Here is a 20,503-nt window from a genome sequence, read left to right on the forward strand (position 1 = left end):
TTAAGCGCATGTGGCGCAAAGCGCAAGGACCGGCATAAGGATCCCGGTTCGAGCCCCCGGCTCTCTACCTGCAGGGGAGTCGCTTCACAGGCGGTGAAGGAGGTCTGCAGGTGTCTAACTTTCTCTCCCCTTCTCTGTCTTCCCCTCCTCTCTCCATTTCTCTCTGTCCTATCCAACAACGAACAACATCAACAATGGAAATAATAGTAACCACAACAAGGCTACAACAACAAGGGCAACAAAAGGGGGAAAAAAATGGCCTCCAGGAGCAGTGGATTCATGGTGCAGGCACCGAGCCCAGCAATAACCCTGGAAGGAAAAAAAAAAAAGTTTAGTATGGGGTACATATATCCTTAAAAAGAAATTAAGAGTCAGTGTAAATTTTAGTCCATGTTTCTGAAAAGGAATCGAGGTGGTAGCACTTGGTTTGTCTGTTTGTACTCACCTCATAGCATTTGCACTATTGTTCAGAGTCCAGCACAAACAGAATCTTAAGTCTAATATAGTCCAGTACAGAACAAACTACTATAAACAGCCTGGAAATGCATTATTACCTATTTCTAAGATTGATGAATCTCAGCCCTTGACTTTTAAAAGATATTATTATTAAGGTTCTGGATAAACACATGCTCGTTTTCAACTGAAAATGAATGAGAGACTTAGGATTAAAAATGCATGGTCAGTCTACCCATTAATAATATTAGTAAATCTCCCAGTAATGTACCTAACATTTAACCACATATGGTCAAATTTAGAGGAAGTAGCTAGAGTAGGAATAAGTTTGCTACAAACCATATGGGCTTCTCTGGATGGCAGTCGGGTGTTAGCTCAGCTATAGTGTAATGCAACCATGATGCACACAAGGTTCCATGTCATTCTACCTAATCCATCTATGTCTAAATGAAGAATAGGAACTGCATATGAGAGGCACTGTTTTCTGCCAGGAAAAATAGCACCTATTGTTTTAGACAAGGAACATCTCTGAACTCAGCTACTTCATTAAATTCATATAATTTAGATTTTTTAAATTCTTCTAAGAGAATTTAAACCATTTATAATGTGTGTACTCACAGCTATTGGAGAGTGGCCTTCAGAAATGTGTTTTTCAGAAGAGAAACACAAAGCAGAACTTGAACTGGGTCTGGCATATTCCACAAAGTAAAGGAGCCTGGATGGGGAGGGATGGGCTTTCAGGCCCTGGTGTATTATGATTAAAAAGAACCTGGGAGGCAGCGGGTAGCATCTCTGGCAGAAAACGGAAAATTTTTACAGAGGTCCCAACAAATGTATTTACTGTTTACTGTAAATCATTAGTCCCTCAATAAAATAATAAAATACTTTTAAAGGAAATCAGTTATTTGTTGCACACAGAATTCTCCCATAACAGTGTTAGAAGCATAGAACTGAAACTCCCCAAAGTGGAAAAAAAAAACAAAAAACCCACTAGGTGTGAAAACTCCTACCTCTAGAACATCTGTGGTAAGAAAGTCAACTTAACGCCTGTGAGATCAAAACTGCGTCTTCAGATTCTCCGTCCTCTACCACACTGTTTGGATTGCCTAAGTCTAAACCAATAACATGACTAAGTTTACTTCTTTTTCTCTATCTTTTCTACTTGCTGCAGCTTATATGACTCCAAAGTGTAAGTATCTTATCTACCTAAACATGGAAGCGTTAAATGACTTTCTAGTGGTGGTACTAGTGAAAATGACTCTCTATGGCCATTTCTTTTTTTTTTATGCAATTTTTAGTAATTTATTTATTAAATATGAGAATTTTACATAAGGCAGGAATAAGGAGAAGGAGAGAGGGAAGTAAAGAGGAAGAGAGAGAGAGAGAAAGAGAGAGAGCAACCAGAGCACTATTCCTGTACACGTAGTGCCAGGGATCAAACAGGAAAGCTCAACATGAAGGTACCATATATGATTTACCAGTTAAGACATTTCCATAGCTGCAGGATGCATTTTTTTTTCAATAAGATGCTGCAGTTTTAAAATGTTACAATAATAATAATAATAAAAAGTAATGTTAGAATGAAAAAGAGAACTAGATTGAGAGTTCTAAGAAATCACTAGAATTCTAACTCTCATCCTTAGAGACAACTTTGGTTGTATCCAATTTTCCTTAGTTTCTGGGGCTGGAAAAGAATTTTTTTTTTGATTAATGACTTCTATGACACATTTTAGAACCAAAATTATAGTTTTGTGCGGTGAAATTGCGTTGCGTTGTTTTATATACTTAGCTAGATGTACAAGGAATAGAAAAGCCTTATATTGCAAAGTCTCTAAATTTCTTTTACTGTCTTACAAAGTATAGTTTACAAAAGCTTCTGTCTTTTAGATATTTCTGAGTCTATTTGAAAGAAGTAATAAAAATTAAGACCTCTGGAATTAGAGAGACGTACACCCAATTTTCACTTTTTATTCCAGTAATCTATTCATTCATTTTTTTTTAATTTTTTATTTAAGAAAGGATTAACGAACAAAACCATAAGGTAGGAGGGGTACAACTCCACACAATTCCCACCACCCAATCTCCTTAACCCCCCCCCCCTCCCATGATAGCTTTCCCATTCTCTAGCCCTCTGGGAGCATGGACCCAAGGTCTTTGAGGGTTGCAGAAGGTAGAAGGTCTGGCTTCTCTAATTGCTTCCCCGCTGAACATGGGCGTTGACTGGTCGGTCCATACTCCCAGTCTGCCTCTTTCTTTCTCTATGGCCATTTCTATGCCTCTCACTTTCATCAGTAAAATTGTAGTTAATTGATGACTTTATTTATTTTTTCTTTAACATTTGAAAATGAAATGAGAAGGACTACATAAAATGATCTACTTCAATTCTTTGTGTTAGTTGATTTTTGTTTTTTTTTTAATTTCCTTTTGCAGGTTTCAGCGTGGAAATTATTGGAGGGAAGGAAGTGTCACCTCACTCTAGACCCTTTATGGCTTCCATCCAGTATGGTGGTCATCACATTTGTGGGGGAGTGCTGATCCATCCTGAGTGGGTGCTCACAGCAGCTCATTGCTATAGTTGGTAAGTACCTACTTTCCCCAGTACCTGTTTTTTTCTTTAATTTGGTTTAAAGTGGGGGGGGCGGGGGCAGGGGGGGCTCACCACTTCCAAGAGAACCTGGTTTACTGTCAGCAGCTGAGATAACAGAAAACTGGTTCATGTATTTTCTTGTACATCCATATTTTCTGAGATTTTTCTTTTCAGGGACAGCTTTATCAGAGAATCCAGTGACAAATTCAAATCCTTCATGTAAAGCTAGGGACTGCAGCAGCAGTAATAGCAGAAGCAGTTGTGTTCCTGGCCATGTTACATCATATAGCTTCTGAGGAAGTCAGAGAATCTGAGCTTGCTCTGTGCACCTCAACTTCACCACTTAAAATTGGGTAGTTAGAGCAGAAATGTGTGTTTCCTGGCATTTAGAAGATAGGATCTACTTAAGTATGTTAACCTGATGATAGAGAATGGGCAAATCGATTGCAATTATTATTCTTATTTCACTAGTTTCTTTTCTTTCTTTTTTTTTTTTAACAGAGCACTGCTCAGCTCTGGCTTATAGTGGTGCAGGGGATTGTATCTGGGACTTCAAAGCCTCAGGCATAAGAGTCTGTTTACACAACCATTATGCTATCTAACCCTGCTCCTTCACTAGTTTCTTTTTTTTTTTCTTTTTTATTTATTTATTTATTTATTTATTTTTATTTAAGAAAGGATTAATTAACAAAACCATAGGGTAGGAGGGGTACAACTCCACACAATTCCCACCACCCAATCTCCATATCCCACCCCCTCCCCCGATAGCTTTCCCATTCTCTATCCCTCTGGGAGCATGGACCCAGGGTCATTGAGGGTTGCAGAAGGTAGAAGGTCTGGCTTCTGTAATTGCTTCCCCGCTGAACATGGGCGTTGACTGGTCGGTCCATACTCCCAGTCTGCCTCTCTCTTTCCCTAGTAGGATGGGTCTCTGGGGAAGCTGAGCTCCAGGACATATTGGTGGGGTCTTCAATCCAGGGAAGTCTGGCCGGCATCCTGATGACAGCTGGAACCTGGTGATGCAAACTCTAGTGTACTTCTGCTTTCTTACTTTGGTGCCATACTCCAAACTCAGTCAATTTCTGCTTTGCGTTTCTACTTCTTTTTTTTTTTTACATGCATAACTAGTTTCTATGATTGTTTTATTGTTGCATATGTGTAAAGAATCTGCTTGACTAATAGATGGTTTTGAGAGAGAGAGAAAGACAGAGGGAGTAGAGGTGGGGGGGCCTTGCAGAATACCACTCAGTTCTGTTATGTGTGGTGATAAGGATAACACCTTAGATATACAAACTCTAAGTCCTACTGTCTTCCTATCTCCCTGGTCCACTAATGGATTTTTCAACTCCACATATCAACTCCTCCTGACCCACTACCACTCCAGAGATCCGAAGTCCACAGTTTGGGGATCATAACAAAAATTTCCAAGTGAAAACAAAAAACCTGTGGTCTGGGAGGTGACACAGTGGATAAAGTGTTGGACTCTCAAGCATGAGGTCCTGAGTTCAACCCCCAGTAGCACATATACCTAAGCGACATCTGATTCTCTCTTTCTCCTATCCTTCTCATTAATACATTTTTTTAAAGTTATATGTTATTTACAGAGAGAACAGAAAGAGACAGAAATTATTTTCCTAAGATTCTTAGACTGAAAGTTTTGGTTTTGGTTTGGCTAGTTGGTTCGTTGCTTTGTTTTATTGTTTTTTTTTACCAGAGCACTGCACAGCTCTGGTTTATGGTGATGCTGGGGATTGAACTTGGGGCTTTTGGGGCCTCAGGCATGAAATTCTCTTTGCATAGCCATTATGATATCTCCCCAACCCCTAGACTGAAAGCTTCTCTGAAGACAGAATATGACCTCTCAAAGCCTATTTCAACCCATATTCTCTCACTTCAGTTAAAAAAACTTTAAAGAAGTACAAAATTCTGCATGCTGTAGTAGTAACAAAAGGAAAACTACTAGAAAACCAATTGAATGCTTGCTATGTTTTGTTTATGTGAGCTTGGGGAGTTTATTTGGTTGTGATCTGTATATTTCTTCCTCTTGTTTCTTGCATAAATAAGCTAAGAAGAGATGAGATTTCCTGCTTCACTTTCAATTCACTGAAGACTAACTTGGTCACAATGGTTGTCTCTCTAAGAATCAGCTCCATTTAAATAACTACACGGACTTATTCCTCCGTATTTTGAGGAGATTGTTTGCCCCATTTTAGTCAGACATTATGAATACAAATGGGCAATTTCATCACCTGCAGACAGTGAGAACTTCCCCTTTATTTCTAAGTAGCAAGTTGCTCCTTTTCAGTTCAGTATGGCTACTTGACAGAAATCACCTGTCATAGAAATCATCGATGCCCCCTTCAGTTTGGTCCTTCCCCTACTCCTACTCCTCTGAGGACCAGTGAGGCAGGGAGTAACACTCTACAAGTGTTCATTCAGCGAGAAGTATGGGTATTTTCAGATTCATTTGTGATATACCTACAACTGGACTATAAAAAGCTCTCCAAACACAGAGCTTGACTTATTTTTTTTTTAATTTCTTTATTGGGGGATTAATGGTTTACAATCAACAATACAATAGTTTGTACATACATGGCATTTCCGCATAGCAATACAACCCTGACTAGGTCCTCCTCTGCCACCATGCTTCAGGACCCCCAGAGTCTTTTACTTTGGTGCAATACACCAACAATAGTCCAATGTTCAGGGTTTTCCTTTCTTTCTTCTTTTTTTTAATTAATTTATTTTCCCTTTTGTTGCCCTTGTTGTTTTTATTATTGTAGTTATCATTGTTGTTGTTATTGATGTCATCCTTGTTAGATAGGACAGAGAGAAATGGAAAGAGGAGGGGAAGACAGAGAGGGGGAGAGAAAGATAGACACCTGCAGACCTGCTTCACTGCCTGTGAAGCGACTCCCCTGCAGGTGGGGAGCTGGGGGCTCCAACCAGGATCCTTAAGCCGGTCCTTGTGCTTTGCACCACATGCGCTTAACCCGCAGTGCTACCACCCGACTCCCAGGGTTTTCCTTTCTGATCTTGTTTTCAACTTCTGCTTATGAGTGAGATCATTCCATATTCATCTTTTTGTTTCTGACTTAATTCACTTAACACGATAGCTTCAAACTCCATCCAAGATGGGGTAAGGAAGGTGAATTCACCATGAACCTGAGACTTTGGAGCCTCAGGAATAAGAGTCTCTTTGCATAACCATTATGCCATCTACCCCTGTTCACATTTTCTCAGTTTCCACATAACAATTCAATCCCTCACTAGGTGCTCCTCTGCCATCATGTTCCAGGACCTGAACCCTCCACCCCTACCCCAGAGTCCTTTACTTTGGTGCAATATACAGAGCTTGACTTAGTTTAAACACTCAACAAGTATTGCAGGGAATGGAGGCAATAAATCGGAGGGTTTCTCTTCTGAGCAAAAAAATCTGTGAACATCCTTCACAAGCCATAAAGTGTTATCTAAGAGTAAATGGCATTATGAAGTTGAACTCAAAACTTGGGCCAGTGAACTTGACTCAACAGAAATGGATTCTTGAATGTCAAATGAGGAGGGCTGAGGAGCAGAGTTGTAAAAAGTCAAGAGAAAGGTCTTAGAATAGAAATAATAATCATAAAATAAAACTCTATGACTAAGTATCATTTTAAATGGCTGGAGTTTAAAAGAATTTCCCAATATGTGTCTCCAGTTTGCTCTACAGAGCACTTGGGTATAAAAATATAGGTGGGTTGGTGCTTGGAAAAATATTAAGCTTTATGAAATCCAAAATATTTATGAAATAGTTCATTGGTGGCTTCCCACAAATGTCCTGTGGGAATAGAAATTAACCTCAGGCCACTCTCAGTAAAACAGTGTCTGGGGTGCTCCCTTCTTAGTCCTCGTCCCCTAACCCCATTCCTCACTTAGCACCATGGCCCCTTTAATAGCTGCAGCCCCAATTATAAAAGGAAGTTGGTGAAATTCTTCCCAACGATCTTATTTTGAGCACTTTAATTGAACAAAAATAAAGCTCACCACTTCCTGCCCACTGTCCTTCTGGGTCTCCCTTAAGGCCTTCTCTCACTGAGAGCACGCCTTCCTCTCACCTGCCTCACAGATGGCTACACATAGCCTCTGTTCTTTCCACACAGCTTCACTGCATGACAAATCAAGTTCCCTCCCAGAAGAGAAGGCTTAAAATGTTAGACCCTAGGAGACGAGGATATGGCTCACTGGTTAGAATACACACTTTGCTATGCATGAGGACCAGGTTCGAGTCATGCGCCACCACATAGGAGAAGCACGCAGAGGAGGTGAGGTGCCTCACAGGTGGTGAGGCAGTGCCATAATGTCTCTGTCCCTCCCCCTCCCCCACTGCCTTTCTGCAAACAAACAGTCCACCAGAAAGTCAGGGTGGGGGAAGGAGATGGTGCAGGCACTAAACCTCAGAGGAGCCTGTCATCCAGGAATGAATGAATGATTTTATTTTGTCATTTTAACTCAGACCCTGGCAGTTTGGAAAGCAATGCTATGAATTTATAAGCATGAAGTCCCAAATTCTACTCCTTGGAAACAGTGATAATTTGGACCTTCTCCTTCTCAGTCTCCTCCTCTGGCTCCTCCTCCGCCGCCTCTTCCTTTTTAACCAAGGAGTATTTCTTTTATTTCTTTATTATTAGCTAGAGACAGAGAGAAATTGAGAAGAGGGGGACATAGAGAGGGTAAGAGACAGAGACACCTGCATCCCTGCTTCACAACTTGTGAAGCTTTCCCCCTCCAGATGGGGCACCGGAGCTTGTGCACTGTAGTGTGTGTGCTTAACCACCACCTGGCCCCAAATTATACTCAATTCTATATCTAGCTCTGCCTCTCATTAACAGATAAATCTTTTTATAAAAAAAAAGTCAAACCTTAAATTTAAACCACTTGATGTAACCTGTATTTTTACTCTGGAGCCTCTGTTTATTGACTGTGTGATTTTTCTCAACTGTGTTGCTTCAATTCCCTCATCTGCCAAGTGGGGACAATCATAACATCTATGGCACAGGTGTTAAGTAGTTTCAGTGAAGGTTAATGGATAACTTGTTTAGACAGAATCTGACGTTTCACTTAAGAGCTCTGTCACTTAAGAGCTCTGTCACTTAAGAGCTCTGTCAGTTAAGAGTGCAGTTCACATAAGAGAGCAGTCACTTACAAATTCCATCACTTAAGAGCACAGTCACTTAAGAGCTATAAAAAGGATGACAGAGGACCTACTGGGGGTTGTATTGTTATGTGGAAAATTGAGAAATGTTATGCGTGTACAAACTATTGTATTTACTGTCGAATGTAAAACATTAATCCCCCAATAAAGAATTTTTTAAAAAGGAAAAAAGAGCTTAAAAGTACAATCACTTAAGAGCTCTATCATTTAAGAGCTCAGTCACTTAAGTGCTCAAGAGCTCCATTACTTAACAGCTCCATCACTTAAAAGCACAGTCACTTAAGAGCTCCATCACTCAATAGCTCAGTCACTTAAGAGCTACATCACTCAAGAGCTCAGTCATTTAAGAGCTCCATTAAGTAAGAGCTCCATCACTTAAGAGCACAGTCACTTAAGAGCTCCATCACTTAAGAGCACAGTCACTTAAGAGCTATATCACTTAAGAGCTCAGTCATTTAAGAGCTCCATCAATTAGGAGCTCCATCACTTAAGAGCACAGCCACTTAAGAGCTATATCACTTAAGAGCTCAGTCATTTAAGAGCTTCATCAAGTAAGAGCTCCATTACTTAAGAGCACAGCCACTTAAGAGCTCCATCACTTAGGAGCTTCATCACTTAAGAGCTCTATCACTGAAGAGCACAGCCACTTAAGAGCTCCATCACTTAAGAGCACAGCCACTTAAGAGTTCCATCAGCTAAGAGCAACTCACTTAAGAGCTATATCACTTAAAAGCAAGTCACTTAAGAGCTTTCACTTAAAAGCAAGTCACTTAAGAGTTATATCACTTAAGAGCTCGGTCACTGGGGGCCGGGTAGTGGCGCACCTGGCACAATGCTCAGGGACCCCGGTTCGGTTCGAGCCCCCAGTCCCCACCTGCAGGAGGAAAGCTTTACGAGTGGTGAAACAGGGTTGCAGATGTCTCTCTGTCTCTCTCCCTCTCTATCACCCCCCTTCCTCTTGATTTCTGGCTGTCTCTATCAAATAAATAAATAATTTAAAAAAGCTCGGTCACTTAAGAGCTCTATCACTTAAAAACAGTCACTTAAGAGCTCCATCACTTAAGCACTCATCCTTAAGAACTCCATCACTTAGGAGCTCAGTCACTTAATAGTTGGGCAGGGGGTGGGGTGAGTACAGCTGTGGTGGGCAGGCCCTGTTTTCCTTCTCGAAGTAATCTGGATAAAAACTTGAATTTGTTCCATCATAACATAGTATATAAAGTGTTAAGCAATACTTGAGACATGTTATAAACTAGAGTTTCCTCAATTAAACATAAATAAATACATAAATTGATAAATTTAAAAAGATCTGGTATGCCACCACAATTTACTAAATGTTACCTGGTGTTATATTACTATCTGTACTTTCCATTCTAACGGCTAAGGAACAAATCTGTGCTTCAGTCATGTTGATGGGCTAGGACTAGCAATCTCCCCTCAATGTCAGTCAGCCCCCCCCCCCCCATTTTAGACAGAGGAGACCTCCCATGCAAGGCCACTGACTTTACTGAGCAGATGGAAGCAGAGACATGAGGCTTACTGGAACCTGGTCCAGGGCATGCAGCGATGTCATAGAAAATCACTGGACTTGGAGTCCACAAAGTTGAGTTTGGGTTCTAATTTCCTTACATGTGTCACCTTCAGCCATCACAGAACATTTTTACTATAAGAATACAGAGTCCATTGCTTTTCACAACATTAAGGAAAGTTATTGCTGGGCTCAAATGGGAAAGTGGTTTACAAGATTATTAAATCACTAATAAAAATTATATTAAAATTTGGGAAGTCAGAGAAATATCTCATTTGGATGGTGAGCTGCTTTGCCATGTGCACATCTCAGGATCAAACTCAGCCCCCACTACATTTAAGGAAACGTCAATACTATGGTATCTTTCACTATCTTTTTTGTCTCTCTGCAGTATCAGATAGATAGATGGATAGGTGCTAGATAGCGTGTGTGTGCGTGTGCGTGTGCGCGTGCGCGTGCGTGTGTTTGCCTACAGAGCTATCGCTGGGGCTCAGTGCTGGCCTGAGGAATTCTTGCTCCTGGCTACCATATTTTTCCTTTTTTATTGGGACTGAGAGAAATTAATAGAGGGTGGAGAGAAAGAAAGGAAGAGAAAGATAAGACACCTGCAGATCTACTTCACCACTTGTGAAGCAGATCCCCCAACAGGTGGGGAGCGGGGCCTCCAACTGGGTCCTTGGCCTTGGTAATATGTGTGCTCAACCAGATGTGCCACTGCCTCTGTGATTATAAATATCATTGATGGATAATTAAAAGGCTTATTCTAATAGCAAATACTGTGTGTCTTTCTGTTCTGACTGTCATTCTGCCCTAGGTTCATCCAGAGTAGACCCAGAAAGTTGTATTTTGGGGGCTGGCAATGTAGCTCACTTGGTTAGTGAACTGCATTACCCTTTATGCAGTCCATGTTCAAGCCCATTCCCCACTGCACTAAAGGAAACTTCGGTCTCTTTCACTATCTCTCTGACTCTCCAACTTTCTCTATCTTAAAAAAAAAAAAAAAAAAAAAAAAAAAAAAGGAAAGCTGTATTACTCAAAGTAGGTTTTATTGATTTATTGAATAGAATATGGATAGAGAGAAATTGAGAGGGAGAAGAGAGAAAAGGAAAGGGAGAGAGAGAGAGAGAGAGACCTGCAGCACTGCTCAAAGTTTTTCCCCTGCAGGTGAGAACTTGGGGCTTGAACTCAAGTCCTTGTGTATCGTGACAGGTACACTCAACCAAATTCATCACCACCCGTTCCCAAAGAGCTGTATTTTACTCAGTAAATTCCACATGATTCTGAAGCAGGTAGTCCCTGGTGGAGAAATACCAGGGCCATGCAAATGAAAGACACTGATCTTGCTACTTCCCTGTGAATTTAGACCTTGGCTTAGCTAAAGAGGGGAGTCCTGGAAGCCAGGTAATGCAGTATCCTTGGGCAGAAAAAATTGACTTGTACTGTAGATGGCTGTGCAACGTGTCTAGAAATTCAACATTCAGGAGGCATTTGTGGGGGGGGGGTTTACATTTGATTCTAATGTATCTCGGTGGAAATAAAAAGAACCAGTGTATTTCAACAGCATTAACTAGTAAAGAAAATGGGCAAAAGATGAAGGTAAACTAGACATTTTCCCAGCAACCTCCCCTTAGTCGGCAGTCATCTTCCCCAACCGTACGCGTGCTTCAGAGATCTTCTCAGGTATGTTATTTCTGTGGGGCTCCATTTTTTCTCTTAGTGCATTAATCCTGGAGATCTTACCTCTTCCTTTGCCTTCCAGAGCTTTGGGTTCAGTGAGTGTGTTGAATCTGAACCAGTCCTGGGAAATCTGATGCACATGCTATGAGAAATTTTATCTTCATCTTGATTTTGCAATAGGCAAACATTTCAACAAATAAAACAGGATTCCCCCAAAATAAACTCTTCTGGTAGAAACAACAACAAAAAGATAATTCCTCGTGGTCACTGCCCAGCCAAATACCAACCTGCCCCACCATGATCATTTACTTATTCTCCAAAATGGAGCCAACCAGGCTTTATTTTTCTGTACGTTTTTGTGATTTTTTTTTTATTTATTTATTTTACCATCAGAGATATTTCTGGGATTCTGTGCCTACGCAAGGACTCCACTACTCCTGTAAGCTACTTTTTTTTTCTTTTTCTTCTCTTCAACCCTTTTTTTTTTAAAAGAGACATAAAGAATGCAGCATTGCTCCACTACTCATGAAACTTCCCCCAGCCTTCAAAGGTGGAGACCTGGGAAAAAACTCGGCTCCTGGGACATCGTAACATATGCACTCTACCAGTGCACCCCTGCTGGACTTTTCTTTCCGTAATCTATATATATTTATTTATTTATTTTATTGTAGTCTATGTTGATTCCTTTTTCCAGTGGCAATGAAACTATATAAACATGAATTTTATAACCTTCACTAATCCAAAGAAGAATTTGAAGTGACTTCCAAAAGACACACATTAAAATGGAATATTTCTAAAATATGAAAATGTGTTATCAAGATTTCAAACCAAAACTCAATGTTACAACTGGTGAGAAGTCCAGTTTTATTCAACATACAGTAAATATCTTGAATTGTGAAATCATTAAAATACTGCTTCAAGAATTGCATATGACTGGGAATTTAAAAAAAAACAAACCAGTAACTGAGGGCCAGTGGTGGCACAGCTGGCTGAGCAAACATGTTAAAATGTGCAAGGACCCAGGTTCAAGCGTCCAGTTCCCACCTGCAGGGGAGAAGCTTCACAAGTGGTAAGGCAGTGCTGCTGCAGCTGTCTCCTTTTCTCTCTCCCTATTTCGCCCTTTCTTCTCAATTTTTCTCTGTCTCTACAAATAAATACAATGTTCTTTTTTTTAATAACTATTCTTTCTTCACCTGTCTCACATGTTGTGCCCTCTACATCCTCACAATGGAATTTTCAGTAACAATTAACACCAAAGTTTCTTTGTTTCAAAATAGCAGTGATCTTTCACCCTGAGCAAAATGTTCTCTTCTTGTCCAAATCATCTTTCTAGTTCAAGGGTCAGAATATGTGAGCATATTTAACAGGCATTCAATGACTCTTGTTACCTCATATTGCCTTGAAATGAGTTCTAGACATTGCAGATCAGCAACTACAGAGTTGTCTTTTCATTATCAAAACACTTCACACTGGCCCACATGACAACTGCTATTCCAATATGGCAGCCACTTGTTTTTCTTGGGTTTTTTTTTTTTTTTCTGTTTTGATAAAGTATGAGAGACAAAGAGCTAGAAATGCTTGCAGCATGCCTCTACTGCTCAAAAGCAGGACATGAAATGGTTGTGGAGATTGATGGTGATGGCTGGTGAACAATAAAAATGTACTTAATGCCACAGAACTGCACACCTGAAAAAATAATAATGGGACTAGAGAGATAGCTTGTCAGGTAGGATGTATGCTTTGCATGCAGTCAGTTCTTATCAGAACCCAGGCACAACAAGGAAAGTGCCATAGCACTGGGGAGAAGATCTGATGCTGTGGTCGGTCTCTCTCTCTCCCTCCCCCTCCCCCTCTCCCTCCCCCCCCCTCTTAATCAACACATTGGCTCAAGACTTGGGAAGTATTAAAAGTATGAGACCCTATTTCCACAGAAAGTAATTAATTGGTTAAAATAGCTACAATTACAGATTTTATTGTGTACATTTACCTCAGTTTAAAAAAGTTAACAGTAGTAGGTACAAATCATAAACTCAAGAAATAATCCCCTTTTGTTTACATAAATCAGAGTTGTTTTCTTTTAAGCACGATCTCAGTCAGGTAGGTTTTGACCTTTTTCTCTACTGTGGACAATGCTGCAGAAACAGAGTGACTGGGCTTGAGAGCTGATCACCTGGCCTTCGATTTCTCTTCTGCTGCACTAATGCATTTATCTATCATTCCAACTTGAACCTGTAAACTTAAAAGTCCTACCCATAATTTCTGCACTGGGGGGCTGGGCATCACTTCATTACTTCTGTTCTCTGCCTTTTCTTTTCAAGGTTTACCAAAAACAAGCCTTCCAAGGTGGTTTTAGGAGCACACTCCCTCTCAAAGGATGAAGACTCCAGACAAATATTGAATATTAAAAAAATTATACCATTCTCAAAATTTACATCAAATCCTCAGTCAAATGACATTATGATGGTTAAGGTATGTGGCACTGTCTTTAATTTCTCCTTGCTCTTTTTAAATCAACTAGGCAAAAATATTTCACCAGTCTTTTCCCCATGCATGAGGTAACCATGACACATTCTGTAAAGACTTATATTACCCCATACATTGCTTTGAAAGAAGCAAGAACTTACCACAAATGTACCAGGGGCTCTGTTTACACAAGGGAAAGCAGTGAGTGTTTACATATATAGGAGGAGAACATCCCAGCAAGCCCAAGGATTCTCATTAAGTCTTTATTCCCCCAAATGCTTTGAGCATTAGCGAGTGAAAAACACAGACAGTTGTTTCTACAACAGAGCCAACCAAGTGATTTCAGGACTTCAGAAGTGAGTTACAACTTAGTCTAGACCATGCTTAGTGTAGTCCATTCTCAGTCTAGACCATACTCAAGGGTCCTATCCAGCAGGAAACAGCCCAGCCCTTCAAGTCATGGCCTGTGGATGTTATTCCAGAGAAAACCATCCAGTGCAGGGCAAAGGCCAGCCTGCTTGAGACTGGGTGGAATTCTTGTTCAGTGTCATTCCCTCCTGGAACATCACTGAACTCCATGGGGAATGCATGAGCATGTGCAGAAAAGCAACAACCCCAACTATAGCTGCAGGCTACCACCAAAGTCGTTTCACCAAGAGGGACACCCTCCTAGAACAGATGGAGACCACACATACCCTTGCTCCAGCTCATAGCAGAACATAGTGCAAAGCGGGGCAGGGAGCAAGGATAAATTCTCCTCTTTCCAATCTGTCAGCTTGACAGGGCCGCAACACTCAACAAGTATGTCCAGCTGCTCCACCCAAAGACCAAAAACGATATTAGAGCTGGAACCAAATGCCAGGTTACTGGCTGGGGAGCCACCAAGCAGGAAACTCTAACACCCTCTGATACTCTGCAAGAAGTCACGGTGACTGTCTTAAACAGAAAACTTTGCAACAGCCGAAACTATTACAACCACCGCCCTATTATAACTAAAGACATGATATGTGCAGGAGACATCAAAGGCCAGAAGGATTCCTGCCAGGTAAGAGCTGTCACTCAAACAGGCTTCTGGGAGCTCTGCACTCCAGTCAAGGCTCCGTTTGCTCAAAACACAGAGGGACATGGAGAATATAGAGTCATCCTTCCAAAAGGTGACTCTTTGCTCCTGCACGGCACTGTCTGCTGTCTTTCATCTCCCAGTGTGAATGAGTCATAACAACTTTTTCTGGTGTGTAAATTCTCCACTCCTGAAGTCCTTGTTAGTGAAGATTTTGAGACTGTATCTGGTTAACTTTACCAGCTTCCAGTGAAGGGTACTTCTCTCTCTAGGAAACTCACCAACTCGGTAAGTTCACTGGTAGTGTTAGCAGATAACTTCTCCAAAACCAGAAATATCTTTTTTTTTAATTTTTATTAGTGATTTAATACTGATTTACAAAATTTTAAGATAATGGGTATAATTCCTCTCCTTCCCCACCAGTGGAGTTCTGTGTCCCCATTCCCTCCACTGGAAACTGCAGTAGTTCTCCCAAGATCACAGATATGAGTTGACTATTATTTCTATAGCTCTCTGTCCAGCTATCTGTCTGTCTGGCTGTTCACTGATTTTTTTCTATGGCCCTGCCTTCTCTTCCTTTCTAGTCGCACGTACTATTACTGAGTGTCCTTCCTTTTTTTTTTTTTTCCACTCCCTCTTCTCTTTCTAGGTCCTGATGGGATTAGAGTTCAGAGCACTCTGGTCATCTTCCCCTAATATTTACCCCTACCAGAAACAACTTTTAAATTTTTTACATAAATTTATTTTAAGGTAAAAGATACAGTGAACGAGAGGAAAAAAACACTGGCTTATGGTGGTGCTGGAGATTGAACCTAGAACCTCAGAGCCTCAGGCATGAAAGTCTTTTTGCCTAACCATAACCATCATGCTGTCTTCTCAGACCTGGAAACGTTTTTTTCTTTAATAGCGACAACATAACGCTGAAGCTGTCTTCAGTGGGATGGGAACCAGACTCAAATCTGGGTTGTGCACTTGGCAAAAAGCAGGGCACTATACAAGTGAATTATTTCACTAGTCCTAAAGATTTGTTTTCTGGGGGCCAGGTAATGGCACATCTGGTAGAATGCACATGTTACAATGTGCAAGGACCTGTGTTCAAGTCCCCAGTCCCCACCTGCTGGGAGAAAGTTTCAAAAGTGGTGAATCAGGTCTGCAGGTGAATCTCTGTCACTCTTCCTCTTTATCTCCCCTTCCTTCTGATATCTGACTATCTCTGTCAAATCACTAAAGATTTTTAAAAAATTATTTTCTGGGTGTAATGGCTTTATAAAGAGACTCTCATGCTGACACTCTAAAGAGACCTGACACCATTTTTAAACTAATCAATAGAGAATTTTTATAAGATTAAATTATAGAAAGCTTATGTATGCATTGTGAGTCTCTTAGATATGACTGACTGACTAAAAGGAATAGTACTCATTCCATTTTATTTTTCAAAATCTTCCACTCCCTGAGATCATTTTAAAAAATAGGTATTCAAGTTGCAGATGCTGTGATTTCATCCTGACTTCCCTGGGCAGACAACCTTACCAATAAGTCCTGGGACCTTGTCTCTCCTGAACCCTACCCCAATAGAAAAGAGACAGGCTAGGAGAAGAAAGGAAGAAAGAAAGAAAGAAAGAAAGAAAGAAAGAAAGAAAGAAAGAAAGAGGGAAAGAGAGAAAGAGAAAGAGAGAGAGAGAAAGAGAGAGAGAAAGAAAGAAAGAGAAAGAAAGAGAGAGAGAGAGAGAGAAAGAAAGAAAGAAAGAAAGAGAGAGAGAAAGGAAGGAAAGAAGGAAGGAAGGGAGAGAGAGAAACTAACTTGGCTTATCCATTGCACTCCGGATGTGCTGACCCCCTGCGATTTCCCCAAATGTAGGAAACTAGACTGCGTAATTTGTGGTAGTGGGGCACTGCATTTGCTCTCTCCCCTGTTAAATTTAAAAAGAAAAGAAAAGAAAGAAAGGAAGGAAGAGGCTGTCAACCTGCCGACACTTGTCCAACAGAGAAGCAATTACAGAAGCCAGAACTCCCACCTTCTGAACCCCACAGAAAATTATGGTCCATATGAAAGGGGGAGAAATATTAGGAGAAGATGACAGCAGGCCTCTGAATTCCAATCCCTTCAAGACCCAGAGAGAGAGAGGAAGAAAAAGAGGATGGTCATTTGGAAGGAGCAATAGATGTAGGCATGGCTTATAAAGGAAGAGAAGACAAGACCACAGAAAAAATGGGCAAATATATAGAGAGACACAGAGAGAGAGAGAGAGAGGGAGAGACAGAGAGAAATAATAGTCAACCCTTTTCTGTAACTTTGGGAGAACTGCTAATTTCCAATGGAAGCAATGGGGACACAGAACTCTGGTGGTGGGAATGGTGAGGAATTATATCCCAGTTATCCCATAATTTTGTGAATCAATTTTAAATCACTAAGAAAATTTAAAAATAGATATTGCTGTTTACAGGTGTCAAATAGGTAGCACAGCTGGGTTGCTACTCTTTTCACTGAAATACAGTCTTTTCACAAGACAGGTGGGGTATCAATAGCTCCTAAGACTGTGCCGCTTCACCTGCTTCCAGCCAGGCAGGCCTTCAGCGTCACTACATTGAAGAAAGCTTCGGTGCTATAGTCTCTCTCTCTCTCTGTCTCTCTCTCTCTTTCTCTCTCTCTCTCTCTCTTTCTCTCTCTCTCTCTCTTTTTCTCTCTCTCTCTTTCTCTCTCTCTCTCTCTCTCTCTCTCTCTCTTTCTCTAATGAGCAAATTATTTTTTAAAGAATACAGTATCCACATCATTCTGTTGGCCTGAGGCCTCCAAATATCATGTGCATCTAGTGAGCACCAAGGTCATTCTCCTCCTAGGAACCTGTTTTCAGGAATGACTAGAGGACAGTTACTTTAGCTCATGATGTGAGTGACAGCAGAGGCAGAAGTTGCTCCACATATATGAAACTCAATTTTTGTTTGCAGGGCCATGCCGCTCGCCCGCTATCATTCTCTCGTCTGCCTTGATGAAAATTTAGTTCGATGTTTAGTTTATGAGAGTTGAGTCCTCCAGAGTCAGTTTATTGATCAAGTATTCCCTAATGGTGGCCTGTGTGCCTAGCACTGTGTTCATTTATATGGAATTGCAAAGCCAAGAAAAACATAGACGAAATCCTAGAGTTCCTACCTACCATCAGGATGCTTACCACACTGGGTTTCTCTGGTCTAGATGTCTTAGTAGCAATTTGATTGGGGGCCTACTAGAGTCAAAATGAAATTAGTGACTTGAAAGATGTCTTCCATGGATTATTTCAGACTGTATGTCTACCCATTCCTTAATGAACTAATTTCAATAAACATTGATTAATAAAAAAGCAAAGTCAGTGATTATCCTAGACAGAGACAGGACACAGAAAGAGAGAGAGAGAGAGAGTAGCTGAATGGACAGACAAACGAACTAGACTGAAGCAGGGATCTAGACTATAAGAGGTAGACAGAAAGATAGACAGAAACATGGTCTTAGGCAGAGGCAGACACAAAGAACCTACAAGAGTAGGGGGATGTTAGGTGCTCTCATTGACACAAAGAAACCTAGCACTCAGATAATAATCCTTGGGGCGATCAGTGTCTTTTAGGTAACCAATAGATGGAGAAAACAAAACTCAGTAACAGTTTCTCACCAGCCACCTACCCATCTTCTTCTTGGCAGGGTGACTCGGGTGGTCCCTTGGTCTGCAAAGGTAACTTCTATGCCCTGGTCTCTGGTGGGGACAAATGTGGCAAAGCCAAGAAGCCTGGAATCTACACCCTATTAACCAAGAAGTACCAGACTTGGATCAAAAACCATCTTGCTCCCTCTCGTGGAAACTAAGACAACACATTCGTTTTCTTGGATTTTCCAGTTTCTTACACTCTGTTTTGCATACTATGCTGTGCAGGCAAACACTGTCTGCAGATGGAATTGGATGGAGTCAAAACCGAGTCCCAATGGGTCACTTTTGCCCCCCCCCCCCCGCCCTTAGGACTGATTTTGTGAAAGTACATGCATCACTGATGCATTTCTGTTATGCTGATCTCATTCTGAATAAAATTTAGACAACTCTCTCATTGAAACAGAACGCCACAAATGGTTTCTGGACCCTTCTTAGCCACACCCCTCAAACAAGCATACTGGTCACTAAACAAGACAATCATGATATCACCAACCACCATGTCTCTGATTTAATGTGATAAATATGACTTCTACTGGATCATCCTAAATTGTCTTTAAAAAAGAAATAAACAGGGAAGTCGGGAGTTGGGCGGTGGCACAAGGGGTTAAGTGCACATGGTGCAAAGCACAATGACCAGCTTAAGGATCCCGGTTCGAGCCCCCGGCTCCCTACCTGCAGGGGAGTCACTTCACAGACTGTGAAGCAGGTCTGCAGGTGTCTGTTTTTCTCTCCCCTTCTCTGTCTTCCCCTCCTCTCTCCACTTCTCTTTGTCCTATCCAACAACAATGACATCAATAACAATAATAACCACAACAATGTTAAACAGCAAGGGCAACAAAAGGGAAAATAAATATAAAAAAAAATTTAAAAAAAACAGGGAAGTCAAACATCCCAACTCACCAAGGTTTATACAAATATTTTGATACTACTTATTTATTTTATGTCATGCTTTATTTCAGAAAGGACTTAAGGGGGTGTACAAACTTATCTTCAACAAACATAATATGAGATTAAAAATAATTTGAAGAAATTGAGGCAGCAGGGAAATTAAAAAAAAAAGAGGAACACAGGAAAGATGTTAGTACACAAACTGCCGTAATTTTCTTTGAGTTCTTTAGCTAGAAAGAACCTGTTTGACTCTGCTTCACGTGTGCCAAGACAAAGCAATCATCACAAATATCTAGGAAGTAGAAATAAGCTATTTTCTCAGAATTAGTATTGCTTGAGAATTGAAACTAGAGAAAACTTTCTTCCATTATCTACATAAGGGCACTGTACCTTATTTCTGACATCCAGACTAGCTAACTGCATAAGTACTACTGAGAAGATAGTTCATAGTAGAGATTATTCTAACTCTGTCTGCAAACACAGGTTGAATCGTGTGAAACAGACCTTGACATCTATATCATTTAAAACTAATTCCATTGATCCTGGTAAGTAAGTGAGCAAGTCTGAAAACCACAGGTAAAGAACATTTTCAACAGACTAACAAGGGTCATGGATTAGGGGTCTTATGGGGATTTTTTATTGATTTAATAATGATCTATAATACCATAGGATAAGAGGGGTATGATTCCACACAGTTCCCACTACTAGAGTTCCGTATCCCATCTCCCCTCCATTGGAAGCTCTTCTATTCTTTATCCCTCTGCGAGCATAGACCCAGGATCATTATGGGGTGCAGAAGGTGGGAGGTCTGGCTTCTGTAATTGCTTCTCCTCTGGACAATCCATACCCTCAGCCTGTTTCTGTCTTTCCCTAGTGGAGCAGGGCTCTGGGAAGGTGTGTTTTCAAGACATATTGGTGAGGTCATCTGCCCAGGAAAGTCAGGTTGGCGTCATGGTAGCATCTGCAACTGGGTAGCTGAAAA

At 40.8% G+C, this 20,503-nt stretch overlaps 1 protein-coding gene across 1 annotated transcript; it reads left to right on the forward strand.

Annotated features, from left to right (window-relative positions):
• The first annotated feature begins 1,117 nt into the window (after positions 1-1,117).
• On the forward strand, positions 1,118-19,038 carry GZMK (granzyme K). Its single transcript, XM_007518914.3, has 5 exons — positions 1,118-1,642; positions 2,884-3,031; positions 13,755-13,905; positions 14,675-14,944; positions 18,630-19,038. Exons 1-5 carry the CDS (start codon positions 1,579-1,581, stop codon positions 18,789-18,791), a joined length of 795 nt encoding a protein of 264 aa, XP_007518976.1. The 5' UTR covers positions 1,118-1,578; the 3' UTR covers positions 18,792-19,038.
• Positions 19,039-20,503: the final 1,465 nt, after the last annotated feature.

Source organism: Erinaceus europaeus, chromosome 5 (assembly GCF_950295315.1).
Source record: "Erinaceus europaeus chromosome 5, mEriEur2.1, whole genome shotgun sequence".
Classification (NCBI taxonomy): Eukaryota; Metazoa; Chordata; class Mammalia; order Eulipotyphla; family Erinaceidae; genus Erinaceus; species Erinaceus europaeus.